General features: G+C 45.2%; 1 protein-coding gene across 1 annotated transcript; it reads left to right on the top strand.

Annotated features, from left to right (window-relative positions):
- The first annotated feature begins 300 nt into the window (after positions 1-300).
- DRGX (dorsal root ganglia homeobox) lies at positions 301-19411 on the top strand. Its single transcript, XM_040071301.1, has 6 exons — positions 301-334; positions 2865-2962; positions 3168-3269; positions 5918-6090; positions 6397-6509; positions 16431-19411. The coding sequence occupies exons 1-6, from the start codon at positions 301-303 to the stop codon at positions 16694-16696; spliced, it is 786 nt and encodes a 261-aa protein (XP_039927235.1). The 3' UTR covers positions 16697-19411.
- The last annotated feature ends 840 nt before the right edge of the window (positions 19412-20251 follow it).

Genomic DNA, 20251 nt, shown 5'->3' with positions numbered 1-20251 from the left:
TCCTCTGGGATGGGCTTAAGTGTTATCGATGAGTTTCTTCAGGTGTTTTCCTCTGGCTCTTCACCTCTTCTGCTCTTTCCCTCTGTGTCTTCAGGTCTGCAGGAGGCACCTCGGCGGTGCGTGGCGGTGCCCGACTGTGGAGCTGGTGCCGGTCCGTCGGTGCGGGGGGTGTGCAGGAGCCCCGCGCCCCGCGGGCTGGCCCCGGCCCCGGCCCCGGCCCCGGCCCCGGTCCCGGTCCCGGTCCCGGCCGCCGTCGGACTCGCAGCTGCGAGCAGCAGGCGCCCACCGAGCCGCAGGGCCATGTTCTACTTCCACTGCCCCCCGCAGCTAGAGGGTGAGTGTTGTCGCACAGAGATGCGTGAGTACAAGAGCTGAACTTCGAGTTGTCTGTGGGCGCGGGGTGCGCTGGGGACGGAAGGAGAAACTGTGACCGAACTTGTGCCACGACTGCCACGTACAAATACCTGCTGGGATAAGATGTAATTTTATAGGGACAACTAAATAGCATCTTTTTCCTTAAGAAAAATGCAACCCTATCCTCCACCCTCCTCCTAGCTTTCCCCTCTTGTCACAGGAAGGAAAGAAGGATTGCATGATTTTTTTATCTATCTATCTATCTATCTATCTATCTATCTATCTATCTATCTATTTATTTTTAATTTGATTCCGGCTGGAAAGAGCTTGGTTTTACACCCCCACCCCCGTCATTTTGCCACCTGCCTCCCCTCTGTGGATAGCGATCCCGCAGTTGAGCCTCAGGCTAAGAGAGAGATGCTTTTCTCCCCTCCCAGCACAGATGTTGGTGTCATGGCTGTAATCGGGACACTTTCAGGACGTGGTCACGCCTCCTCCCTCCAGCCAAAGGGACCGCATAAATCTTTAATGCTATTTTACAAACATTCTGTGGGAGGATGGAGAAAAATGAGGTACAACAGAAGGAAAAAAACAGGCGGAAAATAAATATTTGAGAGGATGGTTTTCTTTTAATTTTGACTTTTTATTTTTGTTATTATTATTATTATTACTGTTGTTGATTTCCGTTTTTAAAAACTGTCAGCCTTCAGGATTTCCCCGTGTCACCCCCGCAGATGCCCAGGGCCCTCTGCCCGCCCTCCCTCTGGCCGCTGCCCGCGGTGCGCGGAGCATCCCCGGAGCCGCGGCCGCGCAGCACCAGCCCCCGGAGGGCTGTCCCGCCGTGCCCGAGCGCTGCCGGCTCTCCCGCGGCTGCACGGCGGGGAAAGCGACCGGGCCCCGTAAAACCCCCTTCCCCGGCCACCCTGCTCCTTGCAGGGGCACCACCCGGCGAGAAAGGGGCTTTCCCTGCGGCGGCGCTGGCAGGAAGAAGTGGTCCAGCGGTTTCATCCCACTTTGGGGGAGGGTCAACCCCTCTTTGAACACGGCTTCCCAGGGCCAGCGGACCCAAGCCGGTCTGTGCATCCCGGCAGGAATATTCGCTCCCCAAAGTTTTCTCCGGGAGGGATAGGGGAGCCGGACTGGGCAGGACAACGCGAGGGTCCTTCCCGCCGGTACCACCGGGCTCTGAGGCGGCTTTGTTTACTAGTTTTTGGCAGACCGCTTTGGAAACGCGCTCTTGTTTCTGCTTGTTTGTTTGTTTGCCGTGTGGTTGTTTCTCCGGTGCCTGTGTTTGGCGGCCCGAGACGGGGAGCGGCCCCGCAGGCTGCAGCCTCTGCCGGCGGTGTGCGGGGTCGGCCCCTCGCTCTCCCGGCTTGGGCAGCAGCAGGGCGGGAGGAAGGGGCGATCTGTCCTGCCAAAGGGTGAAAGCAGCGCTGGGGAATCACAAGTGGAAAAAAAAAAAAAAAATACACCTCCGTCCAAAGCCTCTCACCCACCCAAGACCACGCCAAAGAAGCGGAAACAGAAAAGCTCTGTTCGGCCAGCGTTTGGGCAGCCAGGGGGGCCCGGGGCCGCAGGGAAGAGACCACGTTCTGGGGGTCACTGGGACAGTGTTTATTCTCTGATGAGCCTCTTCCAGGCCCACATGGCGCGAGGTGTGTGCGGGAAGGGGGCCTGGGGCCGTGTTTATCTTCTAAATGATGCTGCAAGGTGAGCGGTGACTGCCAGCTCAGGATACCCCAGAGCACTCCAGGGGCAGGTCTGCCAGTGGGGTCATGGAGACACTCAGCAACGCTTCTGGGGGTTCGGGTACTTTTGTTTTGAGTGGGTTTTTTTTGTCTGTTTCATTTTGTTTGTGTTTTTTTTAGCCTGTTTTGTCAGTGAACAGAAAGAGAGTGACACGTTTCAACAGGGGCACGCAGGGATGATGTGTGACTGGGGCAGCCCCGAAGGCCTGGGTCCGCTCCGTGGAACACGGCTCGCATCCCGGTGGCCCACTTGCCCTCTCCCGACCTCCGTGTGGGGACAAACCCCCGGTGCCCCAGTCGGGCCCTCGATCGCCGGTCGGGGAAGGGTCGGGCGGCCTCCTCCAGGCCCGCTGCCGGCTCCCGGCGGTTCAGCCGTGGCCGAGCCGCCGGTGCTGGGCTGTACCGAGCCCCACGCCCACCCTCTCCTCCAGAGGCCAGGGCGAACAGACGGGGCCGGAGGGCACAGGAGCGTGGACAGGAACCGTCGCCACCTCCTGCGGGCAGGCCCTTCCGCGGGCTCCCTCGGCAGACGGGCAGGGCCTCTGCGACCTGCCGTCCGCACGCCTGTGTCCAAGCTTCGTCTCCTCGTCCTTTTAAAGCACAAATGGCACGAAAAGTGCTCTTTCCCGGGCCGGGGTGAGCTGCGGGCGGCAGAAGCCCACGGCGGCCCGCGGAGATGGGGCAGCGCTGCCGCCCGAGCGGCTCCGTGTCCGGCCCTGTGCCCGGGGCACGGCGGCCCCTAACGCGGCTCCCTGCCCGCAGGCGCGGCCCCCTTCGGAGGTCACTCCGCCGGCGACTTCGACGACGGGTTCCTGCGGAGGAAGCAGCGCCGCAACCGCACCACCTTCACCTTGCAGCAGGTAGGAGCCCGCTTCTCTCTGCCCCTGGCCTCTGCCCCCTGCTTGCCTGCACCGTGCCTGCTCCCGGCCAGCTCCCAGCCTCCTTCCCGCACGCCCCGGGCCATGCCAGCCCCATCCTGCCTGCCCCGTTTTCCTCATTCATCCGTGCCTGGCAGACAGACAGCCTGTGATCCTCACGGATCTCTGCTCTCCTTCCCTCCATCAGCTCGAGGCCCTGGAAGCCGTTTTTGCTCAAACCCACTACCCCGATGTGTTCACTCGGGAAGAGCTGGCTCTGAAAATCAACCTCACGGAGGCCAGGGTGCAGGTAAACATCCTGGGGAATTACTTAACTCGGATATTCAAACTGGCAAACTTTTTTTTTTTTTTTTAATTTTATTTTTTTTATTTGACATCATGACTGCAGAGTGCACATTTGGCCAAAGAACGCAAATGAAGACGATCTGTCATTTTCATGATGCACTTTAATAACATCAACATAATGTGGAATATTAGATTAGGTTGATTAATCGGTCATTCATAATTAACTAGTGATAATGTTCTACACTAATTTGTCCGCGTCTCCAAGGTACTAAATTACATCAATGCACATCCATTTCCTTGCTTTTGGAGGGGGGGCGTGGTGCAGAGAAAAGAGCTGAGACGTGATTCTCCAAAGCAACTATGACCACTGTCGAGCAGTGGGGTTAGTCAACTTGCAGGGGGGCCAGCTGCCAGGAAGAAAGCTTCTGCACCTCTTCAACTTTTCTCCCTTTCGCCTTCTTTCTAAACACTTAATTTAGCCAGCTAAAGAGCCTGCAGAGCAATTCCCACACCTTTAATATGATCCAATAAATACCATTAGCCATGATTACTCTTTCCACAGCCACATTTTCCAGCCCTTCCTTTCTTCCTTCTCCTCACCTTTGTCCTTGCTTTTATTTTTTTTTCCATATGTTTGTTTTTCCATATCCATATCCAGTCCATATATATGTGTACATGCTCTCCTAAGAGAAGCAGTCCTGCAATTGTCAGAGATGAATCCCTATAACTCTTCAGGCATCTACCACAGAGTTCCAAACCATGTTTTGAACACAATTATGCATTAATTTTTATTTATGGGGCTTTTCTGCACGCTGTTTTTCTATTTTTTTTTTTTTTTTTAGGTGCTTGGGGTTAAGACTATGCAAAGATCTAATTGTAGGAAATATAATAGCTTGCCTTTTGTTCCCTAGGGTCATGTTAGTATCTCTTAAAACCCAATGGCTGAAGAGAGATAATGGAATTCACCACAGCAAATTGGGGATTGTAAACAAATTATTTCTCCTATAATCAGATTATGTGATCCTGATTATTAAATCTGAACATGAATCATTGGTCATATGTGGGCAAATTAAACTGATTATTATTTGGAAATGAAAATCTCCTTTTAACACTGCATTGTAGGTACTGGCTTAAAAAAATAATAAAAAATGCCATTTTGGCTATTGGTGCCTAAAGACTGAACTGCAAATTGAGATAAATGGGACAATTATTGAGCATTCAGAAGTGGAAGATCATAACTTCTTCCTGAAAGGTGCAAGGGTGAGATAGGGGTGGTGACAATTAGATTGCTGAGGACTGGTGTTTAGCCTTGTTGTTGGCTATTATGCAAACAGACAATAGATGCAAGCATTTGTTTAGCCTGTTTTCATGCAGGGACATGGGGAAACACAGAGGATGGGAGATATGTTTACATTTATACCCCTTGCTCATTCAAATATGATTAATGTGCTATAAAGCAGAGTCTTAATCGAAGATGATGTTGTCAAACAATAACTAAATAGGGAAATAAACGACTTCATCATGCTCTTTCCTCAGAAGCAGGCAAACTGTCAGTGCAAAGTCATTAAAATATGATAATGAAAAATAGCTCAATTAAATATTGTTATAGCTGTGACCTTCATTCAATTAAGGCACAAGAAAGTGTCTGCATTTTGCTTTGCATTTAACTGCTCTAAATTTAGAATATAGATAAAATCATTATTCAATGTTTGCTGATACATGCAATTAAAAGGCAGCTAACTAAAATGGAATTGGAGAAGAATAATAATAACAATCTTGCCTATACTTCAATTCATGTATTAAAATGTGTATTTCCTGACCTCAAGAGAGGCTTGGCATTTTCCACCTCAAACATGGTTCTTTCAGCATATCCGCTCCAAGGTTAATAGGAAAAAAAAAAAAGTTTTTAGACTAATAGTTGAAAAAATCAAGAATATGAAAATTTGTTTTCCATATGGGAGGAAAAAAAGGGTTTGGAAACTGGTGTTCCATTCTGAGGTCCTACTGTGGCCTGAGGTGGGGGCAGTGGCACGACCACCTTATTAAACTGCAGAATGATGCTCTGAAATTAGTACCTCTCAGCTTTTGAGTCCTCTGAAAGCAGACTGGCTGTGAGAGTATATAGACACGGGATGTAACAGCCGGTATCAGCCCTCTCCAGAAAATGGGCTGGATGAGATGTTGGATTTTCATTTCTGACCTCTCTGATTCTAGCAGCAGCTGATTTAAACACTTATATATGTTTTCATCAGAATACTTAGATATGTATTTAACACCATCCCTAAAAAAAGGCTTTTAGATGTGTTAAAGCATAGAAATCAGTGAGAATTAAATGTGTCCATAAAGGCTTGCATGTGATTAAATGCTTTGCTAACTGGTGCAGTAGTATCAAAACTATTGCTTTTAAGATTTTTGTTTTGATATGCATTTTGAATGGCTTTAGACATTTCTGGCTTGTTTTCCAGACACAGAAATGTTACAGATAGAAATGTAATCCTAGGACTCAACTAGAATAGCAATGGGGATACAAGACAAGAGGAGGATTTAGCCAGGATACTAAATGACAGATTTCACTAGAGTAACAGTTTACAATCTCCTTGCTTCACATTTGGCTAAATATGGATTTCACCTAGGACTGCTCTCTCATTCCAGGTGTGGTTCCAAAATCGAAGGGCTAAGTGGAGAAAAACAGAGAGGGGTTCATCCGACCAAGAGGGCTCTAAGGAAACCATGGCTGAGGTGGCACCTCCTGCAAGGAATTTAAATTCCCCTTCTCCAGCAGATCAAACCAGGAATAAGAAAGAAGGTCTGGAGATCCAGCAGAGGTAAGAGTAATACATTATATCAGCTGCCTGTTTGTGGGGCAAGAATGCCTCATATGTGCGTACATGCATACAGATTTTCTGCTGTGCCTTGACCTACAGGTATCATCTTTAGAAAATGAGCTGTTTCTTGTGCAATCCACTGTTCCCTGTGGAGATGCTGAGAAGCTGGTGGCTGTGGGAGGCTGATGTTGTCCAGCCTGGGTCACATCTAGTTGGATGCTGAGGCACCAATGTGTTTGTATGCATGCACAATTGGAATCAGCTGGTTCTGGTTTTGTAAGGAAGTTGTTTTCTCTTCTCTGTCAGCCTGAGCCGATCAGTGGGTCCTACAGGACCTTTCTTCCCTTCCTGCCTGCCGGGGACTCTCCTCAACACAGCCACCTATGCACAAGCTTTATCCCATGTCGCCTCTCTAAAAGGTAAATTACTTTATTTAACTTGGGGATAAGGTCAAAGAGCATCCCATTCAAGCTAAGTGGCATGGTCCCACTGCCTCTGTGGGGAAACCTTTGGGAAATGGTAGATCCCTCTTTCTGTTTAGATTGGTAGTAATTGCTCTGACCGATGCTGCACGTACCGAAGTGAATCTCCTGTTGTATCTCATTGCATCATGGCAAAACTCCTTAGTTTTACTCTGACAGGTACTTTTTGTGAGGTCAGGTTTTCTCTCAAAGAGTAAGACATGTAGGGTTTGCTCCTTTAGAGTTTTTGTTGCATATGCTTTTTTTAAGAGTTAAATTTATTCTAATAAATTAGTTATATACATCCTTTTGCATTATGTAGTACCTGGCACCATTACTGATGCCTCATCCGCTCTTTGCATGTGGTTTCCTCTCTGCAGTGCATCTCTGCACAATCCAGACCTTTCTCTTCTTGGACAGTAGGTCCCCTTTGAGAACTTGAATAAAGCATGTTCCTGGGGACAGGGGAGGATACAAAGCAATTCCTCATTACCTGAGGACCTGAGCTTCAGGACGGGTACATCCCGTGTCTTATGTACTTTCAGTTTGCAAAAAGCAGCAGTATGCATCTTTTAAAAATAAATCACCTACTCATCCATTAGCTGTTCTTAGTCTAACAATTTATAAGACTAAGGGTGTAAGCAGGATGAATTCAATTTATAGATTTATAGGATGCAAACCCTCATAGTAGTGCCAAGCACAAAGAGGCTTATACATTTGCTCTGTGTCCCGATGTGCTGCCATAACTTGTGAAGAAAGTTTCTCAGTTTAAGACCCCCCCACTATAAAGAAAAATGTCCTCTAATACATCTCACTGTATTCTCTGGCATATCTCATGCTCCTCGTATTTCCAGTTAAATCACCACTGCCAAGGTATATCCCTGAAGCAAATGTTTGGAACCCCTGAGTTGTGTGTTAAGTCCAGTGTCCTGCCCCCTGCACCCCATTCCCTCCAATCCTTTGAAAAAAGCTAAGGCCAGACACACCCCACAGTTACTGCTCTTTTGGTAGGTGTGGAACCTGGAATTTTGAATCAAGAAGGGACACAGAGGTGTGTGTGACCTTAACCCTAAAACTTTAAGGTTTATTGTCGCCTGTAAGTAGGCAGCAGCTGTTTGGAGTGCCTGAGTTCTCTTGATCTCCACCCTGTAAAGTCTTGGGGTTATGAATTTTGACTTTTTTTCCATTGGGCAGGAACAGACTCTCTGGAGTACATGCAGCTGAAATCTTTCAGGCAAAACAATTGTTCATTGATAAATGTAGTCCCAAACAGGTTGAAAAGTGTGGGAAAAGAACTGTGTTCAGTGGATAATTTAGATGAAAGTAAAGGTTTTTTTTTTTCTTAAAGTTTACGATCAAACATTTTCAAAATTAAATGCATCAATATGTGTTTTCACTTGTTTCATGTTTAAATGTAGCTAAATTTTAAGAAAAAAATAACCCAAATAAACAAAGCCAAGCAAAATGAAATAAAGAAGATTAAAAAATTGTTGTGAGGGATTGGTATTTTTAGCTGGTTGTGGTTTTTTGTTTGTTTGGGGTTGGATTTTTGTTGTTGCTGGTTTTGTTTGTTTATTTTTAGTTTTATTCATTTGGAAGACTTCCTAAAACTCTTTTCTTTGATTTTACAGCTTAGCTGTTAAATTGAGAAACTAATAATTTGCTCTTTTTAGCTTGATTGGAGTTTTACAACCTAGGGGTGGAAAAAGTTCTATTCCTGAATCTTTGGTAGATTTTAGTCAGTTGCAGAGACTAAGAGACAGTGTCCCTGAAAAACTGGTCCCAAATGTAAATAGAGATTTTTTATTTATACGGTTTGTAAAGGAATGGTCAGTTTTCAGATGCCTTTATATTGTCTTGGTGAATGTTGTCAGTTATACGTGCAGATCATTCCTGAAATATCTGTTTTATATTTCCTGCCTGGCAATAGAAATCTCTAGGTACATGCAAGGGGACTGGGATAAAGTGGTATATTTTGATTTTATGAAATCCAGTTACGGATTGTGCAGCTGCGTATCCACCTACGAGGAGCTTCCTGTGCCTGTCAGTATTTGTTATCCTTGCAAGGAACTGCTAGTCTGAGCTGCTGCTTTGAGGGGAGCTTGCTCTTCTGCTGCCAGTTCTGCTGCTAGGTCTTAGTAATGTCAAATTCTGGCTTTGGGGTTAAGGGGCAAGAACTTATTGTTATAGGAGGGACCAATCTGATATATACAAGCAGAGAATATTGATACACGGAGTATTGTGTCGTTCTTCCTTGGCTCATCTCCACAAGTTCCTCTTTCCATTTCTCCAAGAGTAATTCACTTGGGCTGGGGGAGAGCTGTGCACAGCAGTCACTGAGCTTTGGTCCTGTTAACTGGTGACCGAGGCAATCTCTAGAGCTTCTGTGTGGACCACAGGTGTCACAGGCCTAATGCACAATTTGTTTTCCCTTGGTATGGAAACTCCAGGTGAATGATGGTTCATTTAAGCCAGCATGTTTGAGAGCACAACCAAGCTCATGTGTCAGTCTGAAGGAAAAGATAATGGTTGTGGGAAGGAAGGGGAGGATAGGGAGAGACACAGTGTTCAGAAAACCTTAATATGACTGTCATATACTCATTTCAGTTTGCCTGACTCTCCCTTTTCATTTCCATTTGAGACAGGAGCTGTCTGCGTGTGTATGTATAATAATATATGTTCTTATACATCTTAATTAAGGGACCTAAGCTTCTCCCTTGAAAATCTAGTTGCATTTTGCTGCAGAAATTATCCCACAACCCTGCCACAGTCAGTCTGGAGGCATAGGACTTTATGTCACACAAATCCCATAAAATTCAGCACAGGGCATAAAGTTACGAGCTGCTTGTTTTTTGGATTGGTTAGATAAGGGAAAATCCAGCAAGTAGAAAGGTTTCCAAAATTTCCCAAGTTTTGTTGAAGAGTGAAATGATTGAGAGGTCTTCCCAGTATTTGTCTTGTGCCAGCCATACTTTGAAATTACCAGGAATTCTTGGTGCTTTTGAAAGCAAAACAGTTGCTCCAGAATCAAAGCATTATTTCCCTATGAAAGGATGCATGACCCTGCTTTCTTCTATGCAGGTGCCAAACCAAGTGCAGCTCCTCTATGAGGATCTTGTAAATAGATGTGTATTCCCACCACTGGGAGAATGATCCTGACCAGTAAAGGGAATCACATTCCTCAGTACAGCCATAAGAGCTGCCTGCAAAAAAATGAGCACTCTCAGCACTTCTACTAGGAAGTGTAGGTTGTTTTCTTATTCTTTTGAGGAGACAAGATGTGCTTTGTTGGACTTGTGAGCCAACACTTTGCTGGTGTCAGTGAATAATATTTGACTGATGTTTTAAAAGGAGACAAAATCAATACAGTGAATAACAAGTGATGATGGTGATGTAAGTAATTAATAATTATTTTATGCTCTCAGAGACCATTTTCATTCTGTCATCTGAGAGTTCTCCACCTTTAGTAAAAAACCTAATACCTCTCTTTCTCTCTCTCTGACTTTGCTTGGCTCCAGACCCAGGTTTACAAAGCTACATGAAGTGCTTAGGTCACAAGGTTCTGGGATCTAATTTGTAGTAAAAGGATGCAATACTTGAGGTTGAAGTTGGTCTACAAGAGACAGGAAATCTCAAGACAGCCTAGTCTGGGGCAGGGACGAAGCCTGCAACTTTGCTTTTGGAAAGATTGTGAAGTGCTCGTTAGGCTTGCCTCATGTGGCTCTGGACCCTGCATGTGCCACTTCTAGGATATGGGCATATTGTTGGAGCATGAGACCAGGTCTGTTCTAATGAATGAGAAGAAAACTACTTTCCCTGAGCACCATGCCCTATGAACTCTGCTATCTCTGAAATTGAGATTTTTTTTTTTCCATCAAAGTGAGGATATTGACACCATAGGATGTCTGTTAATAAGATGGGCAGGTTATACTATGCAAAGAAAAATGTTATTCAGAATATAGTCTTTTCCAGAGAAGAGTATTATCACTGGACAGTTTTTCTCTGTTTCTATCAAATATTCCCTGTTCAGTAATACAACAGCCCTTTTCCTGTCTCCCATCTCTCTGAAGTTTAGCACATTGGAGGCTGTACTCAGTAGCAAGAATCTGTTAACTACTGTATCATTTCCCTATCTACTATTCTGTGAGGAAATACAATCCCTCATTTGAAAAATTAGCACAAGGTCATAATTTCTGGGGTGTGCAATGTTTCCTGCTTCAGGGGTTTAGTACTTCACCGCTGGCCATAATTAGCAAGAAGGCTGACTCATAGAGATGAAATTTCTGTGAATTTTTTTCTCTGAAATTGCCCTGATATGACAACTATGCTACTTCATTGTGGTGACTTCGACAGTTCCATGATCCTCCAAGATGAAACACTTACTGTAAGCCAGGCATCTGCAGTCCATTTAGTAGATTTAATTGCAGACCTCAAAGATGAAGGGAAAATACTTGTTTTATTTATGGGCTGTAAAACTATAGAGTCATCTGGAGAAGCTAGTGCTCTGTGCAGAGAGAGACCTCAAAGTACCTTCTTAATGGATGACAGCATGAATGCAATTCATTAATGCAGAAGATGTTATTAATGGGTGTAAACAAGAATCTCCGTTTTTGAGCGGATGTGTTCTACCATTCTGGTGGCTGAGGCCAGGAGTGTGTCTGTTACGTTCCGCTGAAATTTCCCCAGACCCCATGATGAGTGAAGTGTATGAGGAGAGAAATAATTACACTTGCCAGGGAATTACTTTCATAATTCACCCACAGCTCTGCTCTGTACAAGTTATAGCTCAGTTGGTTTTCACGGCACCTCCACACCACTGATAGAGAAGCACGACTGCATTACGCACTTCCAAATGGGTATTGCAGGGCACTGTTGATCAGGCTCTTTTATGGTTTGCTGCCACTGTGGTTGCTGTTCGTATTAGGGAGGCTTAATTGCAGTATCCAGGAAAAAACCCTAAAACATAACTAGAACTGCCCATCCATTACATTTCAATTTCTGTTATGGAAAGATGAAGGGAATTTGCCAAGTTCCATTGGGCAATTCCCACTGCCAACACTATGAAAGAAGTGTTCAAGGACCTAACTCACCCTTGAACGGGTGTTTACTGAATTGAAGCTTCATTGTTTACCGTAAGACTGGCGAATGGGAATAAAACTCTAGGGGTCCTTTATTTTCAGTGTCGTTCTTGATTATGAACCTACTGACTTTTCTCATGTAACACAGTCAATATATTAAATGGGTTTGTTTGGCATTTTTCCTAGTTTTTCTGCCACTCTGACTTCAGAGAATCTAAAACATTTCTTTAGCTTGCTGCAGATGCACACATCTTGGGAAAATTATTTTGATTCCCATCACAGGTCCCCAGCTCTAGCACTGCCTTACCTCACAGGTAGAGAGTTTTGGTCTTTTTCACAAATACTAGGTACTTGGAGCCCTAAACTGTCGGTAGGAAATGGGTGCTGTCTTGTTCCTTTGGGACAAATCTTGATTAGGTTAGTGGACCTTGGTTGGGCAGGGGTTCCTGTTCATGAAGTTGCTGAGCTGACAGCTGACATTCACTGTTTCTGTTCTCCAAGCTTTTTTTTGGTCTTTGCTGCCAGTCTTCCTGCCCTAACAAGCAAGTCCTGGCTTCTGATATCTTTTATTTATTTTTTTTTTCTTTGGAGAGTACTTTTGGCACAGATAAAGGAGGATGAAATCCTCCACTTCCAGTCTAAGTTATTTAGACAAAAAGACTCCCGATGATAGAGCAACTAAGCCCGATCATCAGCTATTTGTTGTTTCCACTGGGCATATAGGTGTCACAGCCAAGGAGATGTGAAATTATAACATTTGGACTCTGCTGTCACCTCTGAAGTGCTCTTCCAGCCTCTGGGCAGCACAGGGTACCTCCCACATTTAACCAGTTTCTCAGTAGAAGAAACCATCTAGTATAATTCCAGCAGCCTTGAGGCTAACGCAAATTAAACTGGGACCATCTGATGCTTTTCCATTTCAGGACTGAGTTAATGTCTTTGTTGTTCTGAACTGTCCTGATTCAGAGCTCAAGAACATTTGGATAAAGCCCCTTTTATGTTTTCTGCTTTTGACTCAGATTTTAGTAGACAGAATGCTGATGTCATCTGTGAAGTGCAAGAGGGTGCTCCCTTTGGATCAGCTCCTGCTGGTAATCAACACTATGAACTTGAGGTTGTTGTTGACCTTCCAATCCTTATGAAAGGGATTAGAGCTGAAGAAAACCAATGTGACAACTATGAGAAGATAACAATAATTAAATCAAACATAATTTTTTCTCTGAAAACTAAACAGCATGCATTGATATATGAGGATTTTAAATGGGATTTTTTCTCTCTTTCCCTCCATGCCAGGTTTCCTTCCCTCCTTCCCTCCAGGTCGTCATTCAGCTGTCTATATCAAATGCTGATATGCACAAAAAATGAAAGAGGAAAGGAATGTGGAGTTTGCCTTTTAGAAAGACTACCTATTAAATTCTTTAAGCTCTTGACTTGAAACACAAAATACATATTAAAAAAAATTTATATTGATATTTATGTATTAGCATGTGCCCCACTCCTATCCCTCTCTTCCCACCTGAAACTGAACGATGGAACTGCACAAAAGAGTCCACAATGAAAAATGTAGATCAAATATTGTTACAATTTAAATGTGATGTTGGCAGAGACAAGACAAAACTAATTTAATTTTTCCTGTCAGTCTCTGTAGTAGATCAATTAAACTGCCAAGTGGATCAAATATTTCAGACTGTATTTATTACATTAAGTATTTATGTTCAGGCTGGGCATTTAAAGTATGATCTCATATAGGAATAGAAGGAGTTTCAGATCAATCCAGCAGAATTTGCTGTAAGTTAATGGAAATCTAATTGTGTATTTTAATTTTGTGTACAGGAGGCAGTAAGTTCCTGAAAGAAAGCAAACAATAACCTGTCTGTATTGCAGCAACTTGATATAAATCCTGTTGAACTAATCTCAGATTGTCACAGATGTCGGTGGGAGCTGGATCAAGATCTAGGGCTGATGGCTGAACTCTCACTGATTTTGATGGGAGCTGGATGCCTGAAGTCCTCTGCAGATTCAAAATAAGTAGGAACAATTCCTTCCTTTCCCACTGTGGGTTCAGTGCTACTGCAATAAGATGTCAAAACCCACTGCTGCCTGCTATATATGTCTCTTTCATGGTCAGTATCACTTTTCTGGAGATTGTGGACTGACTGACAGGCAGGTGGAGACCTTGGTCTCCTGAGTGTCCCATTGTTGGTCCTGGCTTTGTGCTGGCAAAGTCCAGTATATTTCACTGGACCTATTATATGCAGATTTAGGTGATTGTAAGGTAGAGTCAACCTTCTTTACAACATACATTAAAAAGGAACAGAGCTGGACCCTGGACCAAATGATGTTTTTACTTTAATTTTTTCAGGTGTGACCTGTTTGCAAGTATTTTAACCTCAGTGAAAATGAAAGGAATGGTTTATGGGTGAGTTATTGCTAGAGATAGTTTAGTTTCCACCACAGGTAACTGCACCCTCAGGTTGCAGAATCACTAGGTAATATCAGGGCTAATTATTAAGCAAAGAGCTTAGGCTGGTACTGAATACTGATAAATATTTTATTCCCCTAACAGTGGAATGAAAATTATTCTTAGGGGATGGAGCCAATTCCTGCCTTTTTGAGAAGGGGAGGACCGCTTTCCACTTCCCCCCACCTCTCACTAAGCAATGCCTGTGCCCAGTCCTGCATTAGGCACCACAGACCAGCCCTCCCCTCAGCCTGGGAGCTGAACAGCTGTGTTAGAAAGCCTCATTCAGTTTGTGCTAGAAAGCAGCAGTGCAAAAGCAGTTGATGCTCCTCCAGGTCTCCCGACTCCCCCGTCTCTAAGCAGAGCCTGAAGATAGTGAGACTTGGTGCAAAAGACCTGCTGCAAACTGCAGGGACTCTGAAGGGCCTGTCCACCCTCTTGTTAAAACAGTGGCAGTGACACAACAGGGCAAAAAATTACTTAATGAGTATGGCTGGTGGTGGCAAAAACTGTAAATTGTGCTACGGAGTAGATTTTATTATAAACCCTCCTTCTGACCTGGCTCAAAACAGCCACAGAATTCAAGACTGATCTTCCTAGAGCTAAAAGCAAAAGAAGCAGAGGATTTTAGTCATGTGCTGAAACTTGCTTGTGCTTAAATGCCTGGACCCGTGGAAATGTTGGTCTGCTGATCACATGCTTTTTCAGAGAAGTATTACAAGAGAAAAGGGATATTTCCATTTATATTAATAAGCTGTCCTTTGTAGATGGCTGTTTTTCAAAATACAAAGAATACTTTTTCCTGAATGTTACTGGCAACCACAAATCTCTGAATTGCTGTGGAGAAGTCTTGGCAACATCTTAAAAACAAACTGGCTGCCTTCATTCCTAGCAGATGGGTGCTGACATGTTGCTACCAAGAACAGAAGTGTAAAACTCTGTAGGTTATTAGTTCCATCACTTAGACATGAGCCATTTAACTCAAATATTAACTGCAGAAATTAAAGCAAGTCCTTGGCTTGGAAAGATCAGGGGAAGATACTGTCCCGTGTCAGGATGTGTGTGGCTGGGCTGTTTCTTGTTGAAAGGTAGCGTATCAGCAAAAGACAGGCTTTTGCCAGGGATGTACATGAGGATGTGGAGTTGGAGTGGCCTCTAAGACCACTGGAAAAATGGTGACTAATGGTGGCTAATGGTGTCTGGTTTTTTAACCAGAGAGTAAATTCAAGAAGTAGCTCAGCCATCCCACCCTGCGGCCTCACCCTACTCCTCTGACACATTCTCCATCATTCAATAGATGCCTCTAAGCTGGATATCAATGTGGCTTTTTTGGATGGACTGCTTATCCTGCCCACTGATCAACCTACCCTTCCAGGTGTGCTTGTTCGGGAACTGGTCCAAGCTCCAGCAGTATCAGAGAGAAACCAGACGAAGAGCCTGCAGTGCTCCATCTCAGGAAGTCAGCTGGTGGACTGAGGGCTGCCTCTGTCAGTGGGTTGCAAGGGAAGGTTTTGGCTTCAAGACAGAGGAATCACTTCATCTGCTCTCCACTGTTTCTTGCCTGATTGGAACAGCCATGTGTCCCAAATAGTAGGACAGAAATACTCTGGCCCATCTCTCCTTATGGGACTCTTAAGCTGTATCACAGCAGCAACTTTAGGTAGCCTTGACTCAATTCTGGAGGCTGTTCTCTTTGGGGTGTCACCCTTAAGCAGCACAGACATTGAATGGGTAAAGATAGAACAGACTCTTGCAGGTAGACATGGTCCTGGTAGCTGCCAGGGGCCTGGCCAAGGAAAAGTATCTCATTTTACAGTGAGGTAGGCAAAGGTTATTATAACAAGTGGAATATTTTCACCTTTCTCTCTGCTGTAATCTTTCAGGCAAAGATAAGTGACAGAATCCCTGCACTCACTCACCAAATGCTGCTGCCCACATTGATTAAGCTCAGTGTGCAGGTGGAGGGCAGGGGACATCTCCAGCATGAGGCTGATGGCAGCCACAGAACAGCAGTGTGATATGAGAGGAGGGAATGAGCTGAGCCTTGCTAATGAGGAAATCTCATGTGCGATCTGAACTTCACTGCTCACTTCTGTCTCTGCTTCCCTCTTGCACTCTGTCACCCTGGATGCCTCACAGTATAAGATCCTTCTTACAGGAGGATCAGCAGAACAGGATATGGGTTTTCTAGCCCTAGTGATCCAGAGGACATCTGTACTCACTAAAGGTCAATGTACCCACTGAACCCTTCTCTGTCCTCTTCAGACTGACCATGGAGGGAACCGATGGCCTCCATGCCCTTCCCCAGCAGTGACGGTGCCTTCTCTCCTTCCTCCCCAGGGAGCCCGCTGTGCTCGTGCTGCGTTCCAGACCCCATGGGCCTCTCCTTCCTGCCCACCTACGGCTGCCAAAGCAACCGCACCGCCAGCGTGGCCGCGCTGCGCATGAAGGCGCGCGAGCACTCGGAGGCTGTGCTCCAGTCTGCCAACCTCCTGCCCGCCGCCAGCAGCAGCCCCACTCCTCCTGCCAAACCCGGCCCCGAGGGCAGCCAGGACAAGCAGCCCTCCCCAGCCAAGGAGCACATGGAAGGGGAGAAGAGCGTATGAGACCGGAGCGGCGCCGGCCCCGCGGCTCAGGGCAGTGACCCGCCGCCGGCGCTCTGCCGTGGGGTGAACTGCAGTGTGGCCGTGCCCAGTGGGACGTCGTGGGGCCACCCATGGGACCTGAAACAGCTGAGTGGCCTCTTTGGCTGCCTTTCACGCACCCTTGCTTTTCTTGTGTCGCTGTAGGTTCATTTCCCTCATTTATCAGCACTATCTGTGTTTGGAAATGTTCGTGAAGCTGTTTTTATTCCCCGCCCTGCCCCATACATCCCAGGGGTGCTGAAAGGCCCGGGGTCCTGGCTTGCTCCTGCACATCTCAACTTCCCATCCTGCGTGAAATGGATGGCTGGAAGCAGCACATCACTTCCAGATGTGAGTTCTGGGGCAAGAGATGCACCCAGGCACCAGTAACTCCACTGCTCACAACAGAGGGGAAGGAATATCCAGATATATCCGAGTTTGGCCTGCTGTTTTCTGAAGGAATTTGACTTCAACCAGACCTATCCCAGGCAATCCAGATGTAAGAGAAGCAGAAAGTAAAACAAAACTTCTTTTTTTTTTTTTTCTTTTCTTTCTTTCTTTCTTTCTTTTCTTTTCTCTGAAAGTGAAACTTCCTGTGGAGTAGATTACTGGGAAATTGCTGAGATCAGTTTACTTGTGACTAAAATCCTCACACTAGCCTCTGTGTGAACATTAGTGTATTACTCTTGCCATTCCCTGGGTTAGACATGAAAGACACATAGCTTCAGAGTTGCATTCACAGCTTCAAACAGTAGTGCTGGTATTTAATGGAGAGCAAATTGTCTCTTGATTTGCACAAAGCTGGGGGTATTTTGACATCATTGTCTTGGAAAAAGGCACTGAAAGACAAAAATAATCCTTCACTGCAGGACTGCGAATATGTTTTTCCATGTTTTATGTTTAATAAAGAGGAAATAAAGCCTGGAAGGATATTCCTTTATGCCATCCAAATTTAGACTATTCCATTTACTGAAGCTTGTTGTAATGAATCTAGATATGAAAATATATTAATTATTATAGATTGGGAACAGTGTAAAGGAGAAATTGACGCCTTAGTAAATTGTCTTATCTCTCACCCAAACCTCCCCAAAGCAAAGCAGACTGATCTGAAGAGCAGTCATTTTAATCTGGGGTGCCTCACATTCTTTATTTCCATGGGAACCGCACATGTGGATTTAAACTTGGTGACATGGACTTAAATTTTCCAGGTGCCATTTGCAGATTCCTTATGTGTGTCCACCAGTGTCCCTGGAGAACAGGCTGAAACCACTTATCTGAGATTTTGTTCAAGTAATAGTGGAAGGATTCCCTCACCTCTGATCCTGCACATTGTGCTGCAGACCTCCTGAAATGTGCTGACCACATGCCTTTGCACAGGGTTTTGTTCAGCTGTTCACAGGATCTAGATTTGGGGATGTGCTTGGAAAGGCAGTCCTGAGGAAGATTGGCAACAAAAATCTGTCTCCCTCCATGTAAGTGATTTCAGCCCATGAATTTCACAGAACCTGGGACTTCTCTGGGGCTCACAGGACCCTTTCATACCCCCTGGTGCACACCTTCCTTTCCATGAGGCACGGTTTGATGTCAGCACCCACTCAAAGGGTGGGAGCCCTGGTGTTCATGGGGTCGCTTGGCAGCACCCAGCACCATCGCTGTGGAGGAGCCAAGGGCACCAGGCACCCCCAGAGTGGAGTTTGAGTCTCCTGGGCACAAGCCAGCAGAGAGGGCATTGCTGGGTCTGTCCTTTGGCCAGAGAGCAGAGAAAGGTCAGAACAGGGCCCACATTTGTCAAATGGAGTAATTTTGCTTTACTTCTGCCGCATAGTGTGTGTCTTTTGGGGATCCTTAACTGCCCTAATGCAGGGAGGGGAACATACAGCAGCCTGTAATCTGCCTTTGTGCTCCAGCTTCAGGAGCTGCTCTGCTGAACTGTGGGTGGAAGTGGCTTTCTGGCTGCAAGCTATAGCGTAGTTTAACAACAGCAACAACCCTTTTCTTCCACCAAAATAAAAGAGATTGCCATGTGCTTTGTTGTGGGGAGTGGTTGGAGGAAAGAGAACCACTGTTTTCTTAGTGATATTCCCAATCATAATATTTTTTCTTCCTCCTAAAAAAGACAAAAAAAAAAAAAAAATTCCAGTCCAAAGAGGCAGATCCAACTTTGTTTCAACATAATTACCTTGCATTCAGCTGAACTTCAGCCCTTCTGTACACTAACTCTTCAATCTAATTGTTTGATTAAACTCGTATTTCCTCCAGAAAGGTACATAAATAAGTGAATTGTTGAGCAAATTAAGAATACTTAACAGCATTGCATCTGAAAAGTAGTTACGCTGATTAAATTTTCTGTCCTTGAGGATTTTCAGGAAATTACTTTTGATCGTCAATAACACAATTAAGTAAACTACACGCACATTAGCATGAATAATTGATAAGAAATTATGTATTACCACGAAGCACTGATTTAATAATTCATGATGCGACACTCTAGTGACTGTGCAAAACTGGATAACATCGACAAGTCTGCCTGATCTTGCTGGAAATGCTGCAAATACAAACAAGTCCACAGTTTTCTTGTACAATAAAGGAAAGTATCTGATGCATGCTGTAGTTTCTGTTTGTTTAATACTTGAATAAATTTAGAAAGAAGACCCTGAAAAGCTCCTGTACTGTTTTCATTTGGATCAGTTTCTCTGTGCTTTCACATTGATGACTGCCCAGTTCTGCTTGGACCACAGTGATGTTGCAGAGTGAGGGAGGATCTCCCATGCACAGCTGGAACCTGCTGAGTGTCTCAGAACTTGCAAAGTTAGGGGAATCAAAGCTTTACAAAGCCTCCTGGTAAGGAGCAAAGCAGCATTAGTCCCCCTTAAGCCTGAGCTCTGCAGTGTCGGATGTGTCTGTGATTATAATTATTCAGTAAGATTTTTCTGGGTGATTGCTCTAAGTCAGCCAAAAATGAGGCTGATTTGTGTGTTTTGAGTGTACACAATGCCGTGTTAAACCCTAGGCCAATTTTCTCATAATTCTTGCAGTTTGCCGAGGTGAGGCAGATAAATATTTGTGTTCTTGTCAGCGTATTGGAGCAACCAGGACATAGTGAGCCAGCTCTTCCTCTAAGCCTTTGATCTGAGACCTGGCTGCTCAGGGCAGTGCATCCCAAGAGAGCTTGTTTGAAGTCACTCAGCAGTAGCACAAGGGCAAGAGCAAAACTCCAGAGATTTGTGTCTCAGTCATGCTTGTTTCTAGCCACCAGACTGCTCCCTTCCAGATGGACTGCCCTCTGCAGATGAGCCACCTGCCTGCTTTCTGTGCCGTCATATATCAGGGCTATGCCACTTAAACCACTCTAATGGCCATTTCAGTAGCTCTGATTAAGTCTGGCATTTAAAAGTTTATAACTCAGCTATAAAAAGTCACTCAGGCTGAACCCCAGCTTGAGAGACCCAAGCCCAAGGGGATGATTTACATGAGAGCTATTCCAAAATTAGCCTGCATGGTATTTTTTTGGTTATGTGAAGGAAAATCGGAAGCCCA

The sequence above is a fragment of the Hirundo rustica genome, chromosome 8 (assembly GCF_015227805.2).
Source record: "Hirundo rustica isolate bHirRus1 chromosome 8, bHirRus1.pri.v3, whole genome shotgun sequence".
NCBI lineage: Eukaryota > Metazoa > Chordata > Aves > Passeriformes > Hirundinidae > Hirundo > Hirundo rustica.
The sequence above is the reverse complement of the archived record's forward strand: the minus strand, read 5'-3'. Positions and strand labels throughout refer to the sequence as shown.